The following is a 21,509-nucleotide window of genomic DNA, read 5'->3' on the forward strand; positions in this document are numbered from 1 at the left end:
TCTCTACCACCTCCATTTGAAACCTAAGGCCCAGGGATCACAGCTGACTGTAAATCAGGAATCCCAAGGGGGCGGGGGAGGCTATTATGTGTGCTCTTTTAACAGAAAGAATTCCAATCAGTCTGTGAATATAATCATTTATTTGTCTTTACAGTGATGATGGAAGAATGTACAGGTGTCCTCTTTCAATAAAGTATAAAAATCTGTTTATATACAGTGAAGTCACAATAATCTTTAATTGGGAGATTTATTTGGTACTACTGATCGGTTCATATTAAAACGGGGGAAAACAAATATTTCACGTAAGTGCTACATTTCCAGTAGATTGCACCTGGCATCAAAAGCTCAGCTTCAACTTAAGCGTCCTCCTTGATATTACAAAAGTCTAATTTTAAGTCCTAGGACTCAAAATAAACATCATTTTTTGAATAATAGATATATACATCAAAAATACATCTAAAAAGGCATTGGTTAGTGCTATTAAAAAGCTGTATGTGCTCGGGTATGTTTTTTTTCTTACAGGCGAAACCCAGTGGAAACGCTTTTGTTCAATTCTAGAAATTTGCTCTTGGGGAACGTTGGTCGAAAGTTACCTGTAAGGAAAAACAAACAAACTTAAGTAATTCAATGATTTCTCAGGTGAGGTCAGCAGAACTTGAAAAAGTAGTTAGAGGCTAAACTTCACGTAGAACCACATTTTTAAAGTCTTGTTAACATTTCATTACAGCGCTTTGTACATAAAAAATGTTCAACATATCCTCTCATTGTTTCAAGTGCTTTAACAATAACTTTATACTCCTTTTATTTTCAAGAGTCATATGTACAGCTTTGTATGCTAACACAAATACTATCTATAATTAATTGAATCCATATAAAAACAGAAATCATAGGGCATACAAATTAAAAAAAAAAGAATGTATTAGATACAGCCAAATCCAAACAATTTTGAGAAAATTTAGAAAAAGTACTAACTGATTTACTTTACTTCAGAGCATTTACAGATGACAGATATGCACTGAAGTTTTATTATTATTTCACCTCGGTGAAACAGTACTGTGCAATGGCAGAGTTTATATATGTGATCCCGTATCTCAGATGTAGCTACATATTTTAAAACCTTTGCTTTTATAGTTTTCTTCTTGTTGCATTCACTCCTAAAACTGCGATAATCTGGGTACTCCTCTATGGTTGTAAAATTTTAACAGTTCTCAACCTGTTATGGATATATATACATATATATCAAATAGGGGCACCTGGGTGGCTCAGTCAGCATCCGACTTCAGCTCAGGTCATGATCTCATGGTTCATGGGTTCGAGCCCCACATCAGGCTCTGTGCTGACAGCTCAGAGCCTGGAGCCTCCTTCGGATTCTGTGTCTCCCTCTCTCTCTGCCCCTCCCCTGCCTGCACTCTGTCTCTCCTGTCTCTCAAAAACGAATAAACATTAAAAAACTTTTTAAATAAAAACAAAACAAATAAATAAAGGCCCACTTTGCTAATAAGGAACATCAGAAAGAACCGTAGCATGGTGGGTGACAGACCCAAGCGGAACTGTGTGTTACAGGCTCCATCTCTTATGAGCCATGTGAAGTCGGCCATGACCTACCCTTTGATCAAGCCAAGCCCTACCTATTCTACAGATTATTACGAACACCTGATTACGTTATGTGGCAGTGCTCTGGTTTATGAAACACTTTAGGTGCAGAGAGGACTAAATGAGCGAATTAGGTACATTTAATTCTGAGAACTAAGAAGTACTTCTAATTCTTCCACAACCTTCAAGTCTAATGGCCTGGTCTCATAATACCATTCCCCAGTTTAGGATGGGATACCCATACTCTGAATCTCTCTGTACCCAACATGCCAAAACAATGGCTACTTTAAGTATATATTAAAATTCTAATCACTCAATATTAATTAGTTTGTTCCCACCATTAACCACATTTGTGCCAGGCAATGGGCAATGCTGGCATTCATTCATTCATTCATTCATTCATTTATTTATTTATAACGCTTATTCATTTTTGAGAGAGAGTGTGTGTGTGTCAGAGCGGTCAGCACAGAGCCTAACAGGGGCCCGAACACACAAACCGCAAGATCATGACCTGAGCTGAAGTCAGACACTTAACCTACTGAGCCACCCAGGACCCCAATGCTGGCTCTTACATGAACAAAGTGCCTAGTCCCTAAAACCCATGCTTGCTTACATAAATCAGGGTACTGCCTTGATACCCATTTGCAAAGTGATCTGCGATGTAAACAAGGGTCTAATGAAACCTCAGTTAGTAGACCCCTGATTAAATTGTCTTCAGGACTGGGGCGCCTGGGTGGTGCAGTCGGTTAAGCGTCCGACTTCAGCCAGGTCACGATCTCGCGGTCTGCGAGTTTGAGCCCCGCGTCAGGCTCTGGGCTGATGGCTCAGAGCCTGGAGGCTGTTTCCGATTCTGTGTGTCCCTCTCTCTCTGCCCCTCCCCCGTTCATGCTCTGTCTCTCTCTGTCCCAAAAATAAATAAACGTTGAAAAAAAAAAAAATTGTCTTCAGGACAAAGTCTGAAAAACAACAAATGCTAAAAGGCTCTGAAGAGGAGGGCTCTCCTAGAGTCCCTTTTGATGCAATCCAGGCACAACCACTCCAATGCCCACACTGCGCTCCAGAGACAGCATGGCTGAAGCCTTCAGACAGAAGAAACATGCTTCAGACTTTTCCTCTGAAGGACTTACACAGACCAAGCACACTCATCAAAGCCCATAAAACACATCCCGGCCAGAGTGGAAAACACGATTCAATACCAACATGGCGTCTTCCTGTCCTCAATAAGGGAGAAAAAAAAAAAAGACTTAAAATAGCACTGAACTGGATTCCCATGGTTCTGTGTGTTCAGGAAACTGTCACCAAATGGAGATGCTATCACTGAATACATAATGTGAGGCACTATAATTATTACACGATTTCTGTATCACTGTGGCATGAGCCGCTCCCTGGGTTACGGCAAAGGCACTGATGGGAAGGGAAGGTTGTGTGAACCATTGACTCAGCGTCCCTGCACACAATACCCTGTCTGTGCCTGTACCAAACAGGCCTCTGGCCATCCCTCGGCAGCTCAAGTGAAAAACCTGGAGTCGTCCCCATCACTTCCAATCAGTCATCTGGTCAAGCTGATTCTATCACCAAATACATCTCAAACGGACCTCTGCTCTTCCTCTTTCTCTGCACCCACTGCCAACATTCCTGTGAAGCCACCATCTCTCTCGCTGCCAGGCTACAACAGCCTCCTCACTGGCCACCCCGCGTCCAGGCTGTCCCTGCTCTAATCCTCTCTTTCACATGGCAGCCAAAAGGAACTTGCATAGAAGCACATCTGACCATGTCCCTCAGCCTTCAGTGGATTCCCATTTGCTTTAATGTTAAAGCTGGAAACCCTTAACAACAACCCATCAGCATGATAAGATTCGCCTCCACACATTCTCCCAGTGCTCCCCAGACCTACTGTAAAGGCACCGACTTCTCCTTGTTGTTTCTTTTCATGGGAACACTTTTATCCCCAACTCTGGCCTACTGCTGCTTGCCCTTGAGGCTCAACATAAATGTCACCTCCTCAGAGGCTTTGTTGACCCTTCACACCACGTTAGCTCCCCTGCCATCAGCTCCCCCAGTACCTCTGCTTTTCCTTTGTAGCACTGATCACAGTTGGTAATTATGGAATGTGGTGAGCATCTGGTTAGTACAACTGTATGGCACGTTCCGTGAGCAGAGGGACCGTGTGATTGTGGCCACCACTGTGTCTCCAGAACTAGCACCAAAAGCAAGAATGACTAAGTGGGGCCAGGTGTGGGTCCATAGACTGAAAGGGAGGGGGGAGGACAGATTCAAAAACATCTAGGAGTTAGAATTCTAACTCACTCTGTTTGTTCTCTCTCTCTCTCTCTCTCTCTCTCTCTCTCTCTCTCTCTCTCCCCACAATGCCTCAGTTTTGGCTTCAAAAGACATAAATAAGTCACTGGCTCATGGGGGACAGAAAGTAAGACAAGGTCTGCCGGAACCAAGCAGGATGGCAGTTGGGAAGCAAGATGCCACATTAACCCCTGGAGCCTGGACCACAGCCACTTAAAGAGAATATATACCCACCAGGACAGAACCTATGACACTCATGTGAGCTCACGACAGGGTCAAAGTTTGTATGTTGTAAGGTAAATTATTTATTATCCTTTAAAATGTCCTTCTGAGTCTCTGCATCAAGTCTATGCTAGAGAAAACCTACTTTAGGGCCCTAATTTTCTTTTTTCTTTTTTTTTTAATTTTTTTTTTTTTTAATTTTTTTTTTTCCAACGTTTATTTATTTTTGGGACAAAGAGAGACAGAGCATGAACGGGGGAGGGGCAGAGAGAGAGGGACACACAGAATCGGAAACAGGCTCCAGGCTCTGAGCCATCAGCCCAGAGCCTGACGCGGGGCTCGAACTCACGGACCGCGAGATCGTGACCTGGCTGAAGTCGGACGCTTAACCGACTGCGCCACCCAGGCGCCCCTTAATTTTTTTTTTTTAATGTTTATTTATTTTTGAGACAGAGAGAGACAGCGCATGAATGGGGGAGGGGCAGAGAGAGAGGGAGACACAGATCGGAAGCAGGCTCCAGGCTCTGAGCCATCAGCCCAGAGCCCGATGCAGGGCTCGAACTCACAAACCGTGAGATCGTGACCTGAGCTGAAGTCGGATGCTCACCCGACTGAGCCACCCAGGCACCCCGAGGGCCCTAATTTTCAAGAGCAGACAACAGGGGCGCCTGGGTGACTCAGTTCGTTAAGCATCCGACTTCAGCTCAGGTCATGATCTCGTGGTGTGAGTTCCAGCCCCACATCAAGCTCTGTGCTGACAGGTCAGAGCCTGGAGCCTGCTTCAGAGTCTGTTTCCCTCTGTCTCTGCCCCTCCCCTGCTCGCATTCATTCTCCCTCTCCCTCTCTCTCTCAAAAATAAAAAATAAAAAAAAAAGGGGGGAACAGACCCCAGAGAGATAGTGTGGCGGGGATGACCGCCACCTTCACCACCTGCGACCGCTCTCCTTTCTTCCACCTGGCATTACAAGAGGAGGTTAGACTCCTTGCAAGTGGCTTCAGGGCTGTGAGTGTCTTCACATCATTAGGACAAGAGGGTGATTCTTAAACACAGAAGAGGCCAAACGGCGCCTGCTCACCCCTGCGGGGGAGCGTCTATACTTTGCTGAGGCAGGCCACAAAGGGCAAAAGCAAGAAAATCAACCATCTTCAGGTGCAAGCCCCTCCCCCTCTGCTCTCAGTTTACCTGATCATATTCTTAGGCTTCATCTCCACTGTCCATTTCGATATCCATTTCTTCCGTATCAGCAGCTCGTGACAAGATGTCTGCCATCAGTGCTTCTTCCAATTTCTTGCGTACTTGTTGTACTCGCTCTTCCTGTTTCCTTTAAAAAAAAAAAAAAAGTAAAATCACACTGATGATCTGGCAAGTACTGGAACCATGCAGCTGCTACTACAGCTTATGTTTAGTTTATCAAAATCACGAAAACTCCCGACAGTACATTTCCTTCTCCTTAACTTTGCAAAACTTTCTCCTACACCCACAAAGCCAAATTGCACAGGAGGCGGGCCTTGCCAAAAAGAGGGAACTTCAGACAGGCAGGTACCCCACATCTCGCTGAGAATTCCTGGCAGGAGTGGATTTATTGCAGTGACCTCTTCTTTAATTTCAAAACTTTCAAGTATGTGAAGATTTGGGGCTGTTGCTATAAGGGAGATTAGAAATAACTCGAAAGCAGGGATAAAAGAAAAGTTATATGGGAAATAAAGAAGGGAAAGAGATTTGTTCAACAAAGCACAGAGGAAGATGGAGGAAATGGGGGCACGATGGAGTGCTGCATTCTGTCTTTGTTAGGGGCCAGCCCGTCGGAGCTCTTCCCTGGGTTCCCAGTCCTACCGACAGCAGGCCATCACAAAGAAGCCAAGACCAAGGAGAAAAGCCGAACAGCATCTCAACTGAGATGAGCTGAGAGGTTAAGAACATGCCACAAGTTTCTCTGTGTCTTGGGGATTGCAGTGGGACCTCAAAAGTGAAAGTTAATAGCGCCAAGTCATAAAAAGAGGTTCTGAACCATTTGGTGGGAAACAAAGCCCGGGAAGAAAGTCTACTGGTATGTACTTTGTGTCTAGAAGTCAGACTAAATTTCAGAGTAGCTCCGTGACAGTGCAAGAGAGGGATTCCTAAAACAGCTCTCCTGAGCAAAGACGGTAAGTAGCAATTCACATCCAGAACCCAGCGAAGAGGCCACGGCTGCCGAGAGAAGGGGGAACCCTAGGAAGGAAGAGGTTCAGGAAACCCAAGACAGGGAAAGAAGTAGAGCCACAAGTGGGGTGCTGGCCTTGACTCGAGAGCGGGACAGATCGCGTCTTGAGGCCAGAGGAAAGGTGGTTAGGACAGATGTAGACTGGGACATGGAACAGCTCGGTGACAAGTAAGAGACACAACAAGCAATACTGAGGACTCTACAGTGGGGGCTGGGGGGGGTGATTTTTCTCTGTCGATATTGAGGAAAACGAAGTGCAGCACTGCCTCAAACCTGGGAAAGTGGTGGGGCGACATTCTGGAAGAGCACGTGAAGCTTCCCTGAGGACGTGCCTCTTGCGTCCTCAGCCAGTTGTAAAGCTGCATGTGCTGTGCTGTATCCCAGCCTGCACGTTTCTTGATCTCCTGAGACTATATCCCAAGTGAGAAGCTAACATAAAACTCTACAGCCACAAAAACTTTAGATGTCCTCTTTACTGCAGTCAAAAAAACAGCACAAAGAGTTAAAAGGTACACGCTTCCACTTTATACATGAATTTTCACAAAGAGGAAGGCTGTCACTGAGTAAGCCTCTGCCATGTTAAGAAACTGGAGTTGAACAGATTTTCATGTAGTTGGAGCAGGGTCAAGAAGAAACATTGTTTATTTCTTACACAGTCAGCCTCGCCTTGGGCTCCCTGACTCAAGGTTTATGACAAATGGCATATCAGTCTCATCGGCAATCTCTCACTCCTAGTAACTGAGTATGAGACTCTGCACAAGTGCCCCAGAGTAATCCCATTAGGAAGAAAACAGAGCAAATCTAATGTTTGCCATCGATTCTCTTTTGTCTTGAGCGTTCCTTCCCATACTTATGTAAGCTGAAATAAAGCATCTGCATCTGCCCGTGGTGGTAGGCAGAATTGCAACAGTCCCTGCCCCTGGAGAGACTCCCTGTGCAGTTCCCTCCCCTTCAGGGAAGGCAGAACTTGTGAATGGGCTGGGATGTCCCTCCGTGATTAGGCTACTGATCAATGGGACCTTGAATTAATCAAAAGAGATTATCCCAGAGGGCCTCACCTCATAAGAACTCTTACAAGAGGCTGCGCCCTTTTTGAAAGAAGTTGGGAGAGAAAATGTGGAGGGAACCTCAGAGCAAGGAACTGTGAATAGCCTCACCCCACATCCAACAAGACACCAGGGGCCCCAGTCCTACAACTACAAGAAAATGGATTCTGCAAAAATCACAGGACCTTGAAAGAAGATCTTAGAAGGGAATGCAGTGCAACTGACACTTTGGTTTCCGCCCTGAAAGACCCTGGGCAGAGAATCGACTTGTATATCAGGCCCAGGCCTCCGGCCTACAGAACTGTGAGCTATAAATGGGTGGTGTTTTAGGCTGCTAAGTTTGTGAGGACTTGTTACTTATATTAAAATAACATCCAAGGATTAAAATGTTATCGAATATGCTGAAAAAAATATATACTTAATGTTTAGATCTTTAAATTTTTTTTTAAGGTTTATTCATTTCTCAGAGACAGAGAGAGCATGAGCGGGGGAGGGGCAGAGAGGGGGAGAGACACAGAATCCGAAGCAGGCTCCAGGCTCTGAGCTGTCTGCACAGAGCCTGATGCAGGGCTCGAACTCATGGACTGTGAGATCATGACCTGAGCCGAAGTCAGACGCTTAACCGACTGAGTCACCCAGGTGCCCCAATGTTTAGATCTTTAACTGAAGGTCTAATATAAACAGAATATTGGCAGGGCACCAGGACAGCTCAGTCGGTTGAGTGTCTTGACTTCAGATCAGGTCATGATCTCACGGTTTGTGAGTTCCAGCCCCATATCAGCTCATTCCTGTCAGCGCAGAGCCTGCTTCAGATCTTCTGTCTCCACCCACTCTCTGCCCCTCCCACCCCCCTCAAAAAAAAAAAAAAGCATTAAAAACAATTAAACAGAATATTGGCTGCACAATTAGAGAAAGGGTAATAATTCCATTTGCAATAATTTTGAACCTGTATTAATTCAACAAGAAATGTGTGCATAATAATTTCTGTTATGACAATTAAATCAAATGGATAATTTGTTAAACAAGTTTACCCTAAAAGGAAATCATGGAGATCTGGCTTTGAGATAGTCTGCTCTACTATCAAACGATCTGCTGTTGAAGGCATCAGCGTTCCCATGACATCAGCCAGAGGCCCTCAGTCTACGCCCACAGTGACCTGGCAGAATCCCTACTGATTTACCGGGTATTCATTCCAAGACAGGTAAGAACCTGTCTCCAGGGTAATTTCCTTCCTCAAGAGTAAGAATAATCCAAAGGGCAAGTCGCTTCCTCCTCTTGAATTACATTTTGTTTTTCTTAAAAAATAAAGCTGATCAGGGTTGCCTGGGTGGCTCAGTCGGTTAAGCGGCCGACTTCGGCTCAGGTCATGATCTCACAGTCCGTGAGTTCAGGCCCCGTGTCGGGCTCTGTGCTGACAGCTCAGAGCCTGGAGCCTGTTTCAGATTCTGTGTCTCCCTCTCTCTGACCCTCCCCTGTTCATGCTCTGTCTCTCTCTGTCTCAAAATAAATAAACGTTAAAAAAATTTTTTTTTTTAAAATAAAGCTGATCAATTAAATTCCATGCAATCAATGCATGTGAATGCAACTTTGAGTCATTTTACATCTTTTACATCTTTGCAAAAGGAACTACTTTAAAACCTAGCAAGTGCTTTACAATTACAAACCTAGGTAGACTCACGCATTTAAAAACATTTTCATGCCACCTTTTCACGGATTTAGAAAAAAAATACAAATATAAACATTTTAAAATTCTATGATTCAAAACTGCCATCTGCTGGTTTTGTCTAGGAATAATACTCTAATAAAACTTTCTGATTTAACATTCAGAGGATAGAAATGGTGAAAGATATGCATTGTCCTATTTTTAAAGAAAATACAGTGCACTACAATCTCATTATAAGGCAATGATATTCCAGTTCATAAATCCCATATAACAATTTCTTTCTGCTCTGAATATCTGGAATAGTTTGCTTCTTTTGAGCAATGGTTTGCTCATACATTCTGGGCATTATCAATCTGAATTGTACATTTTCTTTTCACTGTTTGCTGCTAAAAACTAACTTGTGGAGCAGTCGTGGAGTAAAAGAGGTTAAGAAATGAAGCTCGTGTCCTCTCTTTACCCCTGGCTCTGTTTTACCACTTTATGCTTTACCCTTTGCTTGATATTTGCCATTTGCTTCTCACCGAGCTTGTGTGTGTGTGTGTGTGTGTGCGCGTGTGGCCACCTTAAATCTTTACCTGAAACAAGATGAAGCAGAAATGAATAAATCTCTAAACTAAACCTAAGAGAGTAAACAGAATCAAGATAAGCAAACTGACCTTTGAAAGCACAAGTCAGCTTAAAGCAGCATGGTTACAATTTGTTTTAAAGAAGACACTGGTTTGCAGACAAACCAATGCAAAAAGCAATCACAAAAGGTATCACTGAATGAAAGGGGTTCTTTACAGCAGAAAGGCAGAACCCCAAAATGTAAAAGACACTGCAGTAACAATGTGTAGAGAGTACAACTGATGTGTCCTTCAGACATGACCGTGATGATACTTCCAGCTTTTTTCAAGCATGTATTTGTTTTAAATGTCCTATATCACCTTCCATTAGTTTCACAAGAGTTATTAAAAAAAAAAAAGAAGTGTAACTTTCTGATCGATTCGTCGTCACTTAATCAGATGTGCCACAGAAACTAGGAGGCAGTATAAAGTTTATCAAATAGGAGTTATATTCTAACTGCCTTACCTAATGTCTTCATCTGTGACAATGAAAGCCTTGCAGAGGGGTTGAGATGTGTTCAGCCAAACAGCGGGGTTCTTTTCCACAGCAGGGGAGACCTGCCCTGTGATTGGCGCAGAGCTTGTGTGCAAAGCGCTGGCAACAGCAGATAAAAGGGTCTCGTCATTACTACCTGGACCAACTCCTGCAATCAGAAATACAAACTGGTTAAAGGGACTTCCACATATGCTAAGCAAATCTTACATAACCTAAAACAACTGACATTTTTATGCTTGTTTGGGATCATATATTTAAAAGGATGATATCGTATCTACTGAACAGTTATCATATACCAGAGAATTAACATTCCAAAACAAAAAAGTAACAAAATGGTCGAGCATTTTAATAAAACTTTAACACAACTTCAAAATACATTCTCCAAGGTACTAAACTGTTTAAAGTTGGCTACGTTTCTTCAAGCAGGGTCAATTATTTTAATAAGCTAAATCCCTTCTAAAGTCACATCATATTTGAGTTTCCCTATTAATGCATCCCTCGAGTCCTATAATAGTTACTCCTGTAGGTTTCAATATTAATTTCTGGCAATATCTCAACACTTTTCTTTTGTTTGGGACTTAAAGCCAACGCAAGCATGCTGTACCTGCAGCTCTCACATCCTTTTCAAATACCTAACAAAATATCCAAGTTAACCAATTAATAATAACCAATAATAACCAATTAATATTAACCAATTAATAATTGCACACCGTGACTACCTACACTACCTACACCATGACTGGCACCAGGACCGCATTTAAATGCACTGCTTGAAGTCCTAAACTTATGAAACCAGTGAAAGCAATAATTTCCAAGAAAAGAGAGGGACGCGATAATGTTCTAGCCATGAATTATGACAATTTTTGAGCAACCCACACTAGATCAACATTTGGAAGCTGAAGTTCTAATACTTGAAAAATAACGCTCCTCTGGAATGGAATTAACATGGGATATGACAGGCACACTAGTTAACTGATTTCTATACCCTGCAGACCCCACTTGCTGATGTTACTGGGCCAAAGTGCCTCAGTTCCCACTGCTACATGCAGCAACAGTCTGTGCAGGGAGAGACAGAAGAGTTATTAGCTGTTCTTCTGATAAGAGGAAGAGTGAAAGAGCAAGCATTGAAGCCAGATGCTGCTTTGAACAGGAAGCTTGAGAAATTCTGCCACTCGGCTGCATTTGGTTCTAAAAGCAGCACATGGGTCGATTTATACGGTGAACCTAACCTAAAGCCAAAATTCTTACACAGAAAAAAAATCGGAAACATCCCTGCAACACTGTACAAGCTCTTCAAGTACATTCTCCCTGGGTTTACACCAACACAAGAGGGACATCATCCAGAAAGGCACACAATCCCCCAAAGTAAAGACCCTGTCTCAATCATTTCTGACTCCCACAGCATCTAACACAGAGCCTGGCACATAGTAGGTACTGCTCAACTGAATTTGGATAATACCTTGAAGACCTTTAGGTAGTTCCATGGTTTTTATAATTTGTTCTGTTACATCTGATGCACTAAGTCCTTGTAGCCTCTTCTCCCAGAAAAGCTGTAAGGCAAAACATCACTGTTAATAGACATTCTTGGACCAAGAAAGTAGCGCATCGATGCTGCTGAATGATGAAACTGAAATCATTTCAAGAGTTTCCTAATTTCCCCACTTTCGTCCTTACATATACTAAATGATACTCCAAATATGAATTCTTTCAACATGTCATAATTCTTTAAAATGATATTAATCAAAATTGTCTTATTTATGCAATCTATTCACTTGTTACAGTATTATAGATTTTTATATGCTATATATTATATATAGTACTTCATAAGGTAACTTCCAAAGAATGTAACTTGAATTATTAAAGATTTCATTTGGTATGAAAATTTAATGTTATAATTTATCAGGGAAAGAAAACAAATTGTATTATAAATACCCCTTTATTCAATATCATTAGGGGAAGAGCTCCTCCACCTGTGTGATTCTTCCCCAAAACTGAAGTTTAGTATTTAAGGGGTCAAGAGCCAGTTTTTATAAAAACTTTTCTAAAATGTTTTGTATACTTCCTTGCTTTTTGAGCAGGGTGTCACGTTCATGGGTGACTTTCTCCCTGTTGCAGAGAGCCCAGATCACCGGAGTCACTTAGTGGCCCCATGCCATCATTCTGGACATGAGTCAGCACACTGAAGGCTCCTCATACTCTATGGGGCCACTGAGGTATGCAATTGCTTATTCAAACACTAAATGGTCCAAGACAGTTCTGCTGTTTGGTTTTCATATCCTTTCCGTACTTCATTTCCTCTCCTAGTTAGCTATTACTTCTCAATAATGTCATTCATTTGTTCAACATGTATTTACTGAGCTGCAACTACGTGCTGCCCCGTGGATGCGTCAGTAGATGAGATACACTGGGTCTCTGTCCTCAAGACTTATCTCTTTTCTAGTCTGTTTCTTATTCACTGTAGCCAAAACAAAACAAAACAAAACAAAACAAAACCAAAACCAAAACAAAACAAAAAACAGATAAAGGAATTCCTTAGTCTGTATATTTGTCTTTAATCCCAGATACCTGGGGCTTGTCAAAAGTAGGTACTGAAAAAACACTGGTACTAAGAAAAATATTGAATGCCTGAATATGGGAATAAAGGACTCAGAATGAGGATCCTGAGGGGCACACAAACCCAAGTTGAAACCCCAGTTCTAGATGTCTAAACCTTCAACTGCCTCTTCTGTAAAATGTGACAGTAATGAGAACCATGTAAGATTAATGTGGGGATTAAACAGGGCAATGTATGTAAAGTACCTGTCATGGGGAGTCGGCACAAGGTTTATCATATTTACTTTTAGCAAATTTTGACCACTCTGAGGGCTTATATTCTGACTTCTAAATATATGAGAAGTATCAGGTAACTGCCCTCCAGACAAATGCAAGATACAATAAAAATCTCTTTATGGCAGTAGAGTTATATGCTGGATCTCTAATAACCTCACTGCTAGCACCAAGAGTAACCTGCAATAGAATGCTTCACTCTCCTCTGAAGACGGCTGGTATATGGTAACAACTCCTTACATCTCCCTATAAATTATGTCATCAGCAGAATATGTGGTCAACGTATATGAGGACACGAATGCATTAATTATCATGGGTGAAAAATAGGTGAAGGTAATAATTGATAAATGTGATAAATGTCCCAAAAAAACCCCACCTGCTATTCTCTTTTTGTGGGAAATAATATTATCTATGCATTGATTATCACAACTATGGGAAGAAAAAAAAAAAACAAGGAAAACAAAAGCCAGTCAATTCCTAATGAAAAAGGAAAAGTATTCAGAGGAATCAGTGAGTATGATATTAGCAAGCACCTTTAAAATAAAATAACTTAATTTGCAAAATAAATCAACACTACCAAAAAACAAAGTATAGATATTATGTACAGATATGATTACTAATATTTTACATACTAACATTTTACATAAAATTCCATTGCTAGATATCAAAAGTTCAATTTTTTTACATTCTATAATTTTTAATTCTTAATTTTTAAATTCCTATTAACTGAAAGGAAAACGATATAACATTTAGAAAGGAAAGTCTTGCAAAATAAACCTTGGACTGAGAAACGAAGTGTATGGATCTGGATTACAAGTCCTGGTATCACCACATGCCATCTCACAGCCCTCAACTAAGTCTGAAGTTGAATATGATATGCACCGATGAACTCTGTATAAATGAAATGCTTATGCCTTGAAAATGGAGGCACATGGATTTACGTAGGTGGATGTGTATAGGTGACTGTGTATTTCTGCCCCCACTCGCGCTCCCCAGAGGAGGTGAGGGATATGGGAGAAGGAAAAAAAGGCTGGTTTGATAAAACAAAACATACACTGGGTGTAGGTCACCACTGCCCTGCGCTCCATCCTTTCCACCACTCATTCAACACTATCAGCTCACCTAATTTTTGAGAGAACTGAAACAGTCTTCATGAGATAAATGTCTGTTTACAAATCCATATGTTCCTGGGGCGCCTAGGTGGCTCAATCGGTTGAGCAACCAACTTTGGCTCAGGTCATGATATCACAGTTTGTGGGTTCGAGCCCCGCATCGGGCTCTGTGGTGACAGCTCAGAGCCTGGAGCCTGCTTCTGATTCTGTGTCTCCCTCTCTCTATGCCCCTCCCCCACTCATGCTCTGTCTCTCTCTGTCTCAGAAATAAAAAAACTTACAAATCTTTATGTTCCTAACTCATGTTCCCTACATTAATTTTCTCAGGCCCCTACCTGTTTTGTTTGTTTGTTTTAGGGTTGGGAACTTCTTTACATTTGAAAATATTTCTTAAAATGACATAGGCATCATGCTAAGTGAAAGAAGCTAGTCATTTACATGCTGTGTGATTCAATTTATAGGACATTCTGAGGAAAAAAAAACCTATAGGGAGGTTGCCAGGGATTAGGGGTGGAGGGAGGGTCTGACTACAAAGGGTCAGCACAAGGGAATTCTTTGGGTACTGGAATTGTACCCTCTGTTTTTATCCAGCTGCTAGAATTACCATTTTCTTTACTTTTTAAGCCAGTTCCTCAAGGAATGACTGATACGTACTACCTCCATCCCCCATTTCCACTTGACTACCCCCATCCCATTCCCCATGAATTTTCACCAAATTTACTCTTGGAGGCAGTCAGCTCCTGTCACCAAATTCAACGACCTCTTCTCTTTCTCTCTGGTCATCTTATAACCCTGCATATGCTGTGGAGAGGTACAGCGAACGGAGAAATCTTCCTCTGCCTAACTTTAAAATTTTCTGATCTGCTCATTTATGAATTCTATGTTTTCATTAGGTGACAAATTGTGGCCATCTGGAGTTCTTATTACATTACTTCTCCAGCTATTAGAAGGCTAAAGGCAAAAACACTGAAATGATGAGTCTCCTTAAATGTGTAAGGAGTCTCCCTCTGTGACAGCGATCCCGTCTCTTCCACCACACCTTCATAAGCACTATTGCTTTCATGAATCCTAACCTACCCACTGAAAATCTGATTTCACCTGCCAAATCAATGATATTCTCAGTGTAACCTCGTTGCCTGAGGCTAAATAATCAATGTAATACTTTTAAGGAGCAGTGATTTAATATTTGGAGAAACTCCCAAAACGTGCTATCACCCTCAGTTATTATATCCCTTTCTAAGTCCCCACTACTTAGACCCTCCAGGTGCCTCTAACACCTTTTCTTTATCACCCTCCAGCATATAAGAAAACTGGAGAGAGCCCATGTGTGCATGATGTCATATGGCCAACAGTCTGGGCAATGCCTGATCCAGTAGACTAGCCGATGGAGAAGCAAGGCTGGGGATTAAAAGTCATCTAAAACCACAAAAGTGTCTAAAATGTCAGCGACAGGGGCAGTGCAGCTTTGGAGGAACTCCCTCCCCGGAAAATGGAGTTCACGTCCACAGCTTTGTTCCTCACATGAAGATGCATGTAATTCTATCTTGGAGTCCCAGGGGACAAACAGGATCGTGTTATGAAAGCTGTTTCTTTAGTGAGATGATCAAATCTGTTTTCTGAAAGTAAACCAACCCAGAATACAACTGCAGCATTTTCTTCTCTTAACTGCTGTGGATTTAACTGGGACTTTGGGAAATTTGTTCAACTGGCCTTACAGAGGATATCCAAAAGAGAGGATGAAGAAGAAACTGGGATAGCAAAGCAGCTCCCCACAACCACACACAAACACACCATCCCTATTCTGATGCAGTAGGAACTCAGGCTAGTCATGTTTATTAGTACTGTCCTCTATCACCCTGAACTTGATCATGTGTACCATGAAGGAATCTGTGCTCTTCTGGGGAAGTCAGAACAACACGGTTTACCGGAAAAAAGTAATTAGAGGATCTCTCCAGATTCAACAAATATTCTTTTAGTGCCCATTATACACAAAGTATTTTGTCAGGTACTGAGGATAGTTATTAGGATAACTGGTAATCACTGCCCTCCAGGAGCTTACTGCTTGTTGGGAAACGAGCAAAACTCTACAAGATAGACTGTGATACCCGCAACAAAGAAGATACGAAATGAACTTCAATTTGGGAGAATCCAGGAAGGCTTTTAGAAAGAGGTAGCTCTTGATTTGAAAAAAAAAAAAAAAAAAAAAAAAGTGTAAGAATTCTACACAGGAGGAAAGACTACTCCAAACAAGGAAATCACTTAAGCAAAGGCAAGGAGGTGAGACAGGGAGTATAGGTCACTATTTCTAAATGTTCTTATACAGAAGAATAACCAGAGTGGCTTGTTTTAAATCTATATTCCAAGGTCTCAGCCCTAAAGATTCTGTTCAGTAGGTCTGGGGTTATAGGGCTTGCTTGGTTTTCTTTTTCTTTCTTTCTTTCTTTCTTTCTTTCTTTCTTTCTTTCTTTCTGTCTCTTTCTTTCCTTTCTCTTTCTTTCTTTCTCTCTCTCTCTCTCTTTCTCTCTTTCTCTCTTTCTTTTACAAGTGTCTTAGGTGATTTTGATGCAGGTCCAGGGATCTCAGTTTGAGAAAAGCTGGTTTGGTCTGTGGTGAAAGAATGGTGGTACACACATAACGCTGGTGTATACTGACCACCAAGATCTCCGAGTTTTATTCCTGATTATACCAGAAAGTAAAAAATATATTATTCTATTCTGTTCTTGCAGAGGACTGGAGGAAGATATTTGCCTTCCTCTTTTTCATTGTAGGAAGACATATGTCAACGTATATTTAAGAGTATACCAAATTGTTCAGGTGTAAATAGGGAAAGGGCTGACCTAAAGTTCTTTTGGTGCCCAGTCATATTCTCTTGGTGGAATAAGAGGAGGAGAAAGAGGACAACTACCACTTATCCACCAAGCCCTTTCCACAGGCCTGGCACTGCACTCAGTGCTTTATGTGCAGAAATCCTATGAATCTTTCCTACAGCATTTTGAAGAAGACATTATTAGTCCCATGTACAGTCACTTACCAAAGGTTATGTAACTAGTCAGTGGTGCAGTTGGAATTGAAACTCAAGTCAAGGTGATTAAACAGCCCTGATCTTAACAATAAAAGCTCTGGAAGAGCATTTCCATATTTGGCTCTGTGTTAGATCATAAGGTAACAGGCCTCAGACCCTTCCATTCATGAAATCAAAGGCTGACAAAAGTTCAATACATATGAAGAGACGTATCAAGTTGCTCTTAGTTCATCTGCCTGTTAAGTCATATTGGGTAAGTCGTCAATTGCAGGCAATCTGTGCTGATGCCTGCCCCCTCCTCATGCAGAATTAAGAGGCCCACACTTGTACTAGATTTAGATTAAAGCCAGCATAGAATTTTAAGAATATATCAAATCATAATTCAGTGTAGCTTATATGATAAAAACCAAAGAATTGATATAATATATATTCTCTGAAAATGAGCTTTCTTAGAATTAATTGCAAGTATCAACCCCATTGAATATCAAATTTTTATTTGGTAAATAGAAATTAAAGTCTGAGAACCCCTACTCCAAGAAAACATTTTCAGGTAAATCCCACTAACAATAGAGTGGTAACAGGTATTTCATAAAACAGGAGAGAGGGTGTGATTTACTATAAGCATACATAACAGAAGGCTTTTGAATTTTTTCTATAAGAACACTGTTTTAGGTTCATTATATTAATATCTATTTCTCATGAAACATTGAAAAGCATGTAGATCAAATATACCACTATTATTTTCATCCACCATTGTATTTAATTTGAAAAACACTGATGTGTCTGTGTCGTGTTCATAAAAAATTCACTGACAAAAAGAAATTGACCTTCTATTTATACTCATAACATCAACTTGACAACTTGACAGGCAAGTCAGAGGGCAGAAGATTTAACTTCTGAGTAGCAGAGTGAATGTCAGTGGGCTTGTGTTCAAACCCTTGCTTTGTCATTTACTAGCTTTCCAAAGTTAAACCACTCAACCTGTCTCAGTATCAGTTTCCAACTCTATGGAAAAGGACAATAAAAAACAATCTCAAAGGGTTATAGAAACTAAATGAGGAGGTTTCACAAACACCTAAACGTGCTAGTACAGAGCAAGTATCATTTTCCCACATTTTTCCCACAAGTCTTTCAGCACACTGATCATACATACAGTGGCATTCAATAAGCAGTTGGTCATCTTATTACAATTAGCAAACATAATCAGATCAGAAATTAATCAACTCTGAAAGGTGAGTATTCATACATGAACACTGAGCACATGCACATGAATCTGCCCTTCCCTCCCAGATTTTCAGCTGGGGTTTTCTTGCTACAAAAATCTTACAACTCCTCCTTTTCCTCTTCTCATCCAAGCCAGACTGCCTCTCACTTAGACCACAGCTGGTTGGGACAGCTCTGGTGAGCAGGACCAGCCACATTATTTGCAGGACCCAGTACAAAATGAAACTCTGAGGTCCCTTGTTCAAAAAGTATTAAGAATTTCACGATAGCAACGAGGCTAAACCCATGCAGTACAAAAGAGCCTTCCCTTAACCCCTTGTTAAAATAACCCAAGGATCTTTCATCCCTCCTGCCACTCCTCATTTGGAGGACCATGAAAGGATCACTGCCAAGGCTCCTCCCAGTTGAGCAGTAGGAGTGAAGAAGGAGGGAGGCCCAGGCAGTGAAGAAACCACATTGGGGAAGAACGGACAGAGCCTCGAGAAGGATCACAATTTTGTTCTATTTAAAGTCCAGCGAATAACATGGGCAGCTTTTAATTAAGATTTCCTGAAACTGTAATTTTCTTGTTATTTTTACTCCATCTATTTCCATGTTGTGATGATACTAAAGCCCTTAGAAAAACCTCAAAAGGTCTCTGAGCTTATTTCAAGAATAGAAGGTAGGAGAGAATCAGAGAACCCAGACTACATTTCTGTCCTGCCATTAAGCAAGAAGAGAAAGGGGGGGGGGGGGGGGCGGGGGGGACTTGAAGCAGGAACAATGGTTTAAAGTAGTGTCTCAGTCTTGGCCGTATTAACATTTTGGGTTGGATAATTCTTTGTTGTGGATGTTCAACAGCATCCCTGGCCTATATCTGCTATATACCAGCAGCACCACCCCAGCTGTGACAACCAAAGGTGTCTCTACACATTGCCAAATTTCCCTGAGTACAGGGAGGTGGGGAGGTGGGGAGGTGGGGAGGTGGGGGGGAGGGGAGACGGTACAAAACCGGATCTGGTTGAGAACCCCTAGTCCAGACAAAGACAAGGAGGGCAGGGTGGGAGGCTTACAATGCGAGGGGCCCAAACCTCCTAGCTGCACAGAAAGAAGAGCCCTCCAGTGGCACATGCTATGACTGCAGTCAGCTCCTTTCTCAACTTCCAAGAGTCCCAGTTTCTCACTCCTGGACCTTGTAAGAACCACCCTACATGGCCTAGAGCTTGGTGCTTCTTTCGTCACTGCCAGATGAGGGTGTGAGTAAGATAAAGCAGAAGTGGGAGAAACCTTTCTTAAGAGGTGAAATTTAAGGCTCTTCAAGATAGAAACATGGTTATCAACAGTGATTATTTTTAATAATTCAGACACACCTAAGATTAAATGGTCTTTATAGGCTGGTCTGGGATGTTAGAACCATTTAGAATATATGATTTCTGCTGGACGATGTTAGAGTTCCAAACAACCAAAACATGACACTTTACATACCAACTCATAAGTTAGATAGAGTCTGTTCGTACAGATTTTAGAAGGAGTTCTCTGCTATTACCAAAGGATGAGAGACCATATGCACGTGCAACTCTGCCACTGACTACAGAGAAAGGCACATCTCTGTTCAGAATGATTTTAGGTATTCAATAGGTACCTACTTGATTAGGTACTTGAATACCTAATCAAGAAAGGTTGATCTTGACCATGTTAATTTCCATAAGATCTTTATGGGTAGCTATAGGTAGGGCCTGGGCAATTCTAAACTAACAGCCATCTCCCCACAATGAGCCACACAAAAACTTGTAACTGATTTTAGCCCTCACATACTGTTTCAAAATGCATCCTCCCTTAACTTTTGAAATTATATCTCCACTAAAAAAATAAACAAATTGATTATATAGAAACACACTGAAATTTCAATAATGAAACTAAGCAAAGTTCGGGGCGCCTGGGTGGCGCAGTCAGTTAAGCGTCCGACTTCAGCCAGGTCACGATCTTGCGGTCCGTGAGTTCGAGCCCTGCGTCGGGCTCTGGGCTGATGGCTCAGAGCCTGGAGCCTGTTTCCGATTCTGTGTCTCCCTCTCTCTCTGCCCCTCCCCCGTTCATGCTCTGTCTCTCTCTGTCCCAAAAATAAATAAAAAACGTTGAAGAAAAAAAAAAAAAAAAGAAACTAAGCAAAGTTCAACTAAAACTCCCATATATCTGAACTCCTATTTCTCATTGTGTATTTTAAACATATACCACAAGCTGAACGTTAGTTCCCATGCCGAGAAGCTGTAACAGACTCTGTGCCAAGCTTAAGGGCCCTTCCACAGTAGATCCCCTCTGGGCCATTTACCTTCCTTGACTTTTCTCCTGTCTCAGAGGAATAAGCACCCTGCTACCTTTCTAAGATTATCCCTACACAGGGCTCTTGGTCTTACCTTCTGCCTTCTCCTGACCTTGCCCCATCAATTTGCCCAACTTCTCCTCCCACATTTCCCATTTTCCCTCTTCCTCTCCTTGGGCTTCTTCTGAAGAGACAAATACACTCCAACACTGATAACCTAAAAATGTCCTTGTGCACACTTCTCCCTCAGACCAGCTCCAACTTCCTCTTTCTACTAGGAGGGAAACTTTCCCTCTGATTTCTCCACCTTCCATCCATTCTCTTCCTTCTAGACTCTACTCCTATTTTTATGTTAACACTGACCTGCCCAAGGTCAGTAGCCTTGTAATTACCAAATCCAATTCCTAATTCAAGCCTCTTTTACCCTGCTTCACTGTTGAATCACTTGCTGCAGAAGCCTTACGAAACTGCCTTTTATGATGGTTCTCTTTACATTTCTGTATTTTCTATTACTATTAAGCAACAAATTAAAATTTCTAATGGTAACAGTCAAAGAAATAAGACTATGAGCATTTTTTTCCTAACAAAAACAAATCTTTAAAGTACATAAATGTGATAGATACACCTTGTAAAGTGTCTGAGGACAAGTGGCACCTAGGTGGCTCGGTCTGTTAAGTCTCTGACTTCGGCTCAGGGCATGATCTCATAGTTTGTGAGTTTGCATCTGAGAGCCTGGATCCTTCTTCGGATTCTGTGTCTCCCTCTCTCTCCACCCCTCTCCCACTTGCGCTGTCTCTCTCTCTCTCTCTCTCTCTCTCTCTCAAAAGTAAATAAACATTAAAAATAAATAAATAAGTAAAATGTCCGAGGACCAAAGTGCTAATATTTTGTAAAATAGAAGAACC

The 21,509-nt window shown here is 41.7% G+C and overlaps 1 protein-coding gene across 1 annotated transcript in view; it reads right to left on the reverse strand.

Annotated features, from left to right (window-relative positions):
- Positions 1 to 123: 123 nt before the first annotated feature.
- The window catches only part of MBD2 (methyl-CpG binding domain protein 2), a 67,346-nt gene continuing 45,960 nt past the window's right edge, over positions 124 to 21,509 (reverse strand). Inside the window, exons 4-7 of the mRNA XM_047827571.1 lie at positions 11,584 to 11,674; positions 10,095 to 10,272; positions 5,297 to 5,435; positions 124 to 593 (exon numbers count right to left, since the gene is read on the reverse strand). Coding sequence (XP_047683527.1) covers positions 5,309 to 5,435; positions 10,095 to 10,272; positions 11,584 to 11,674 — 396 coding nt within the window. The 3' untranslated portion in view covers positions 124 to 593; positions 5,297 to 5,308. The remainder of the gene's footprint in view (positions 594 to 5,296; positions 5,436 to 10,094; positions 10,273 to 11,583; positions 11,675 to 21,509) is intronic.

Source organism: Prionailurus viverrinus, chromosome D3 (genome assembly GCF_022837055.1).
Source record: "Prionailurus viverrinus isolate Anna chromosome D3, UM_Priviv_1.0, whole genome shotgun sequence".
NCBI classification, from domain to species: domain Eukaryota; kingdom Metazoa; phylum Chordata; class Mammalia; order Carnivora; family Felidae; genus Prionailurus; species Prionailurus viverrinus.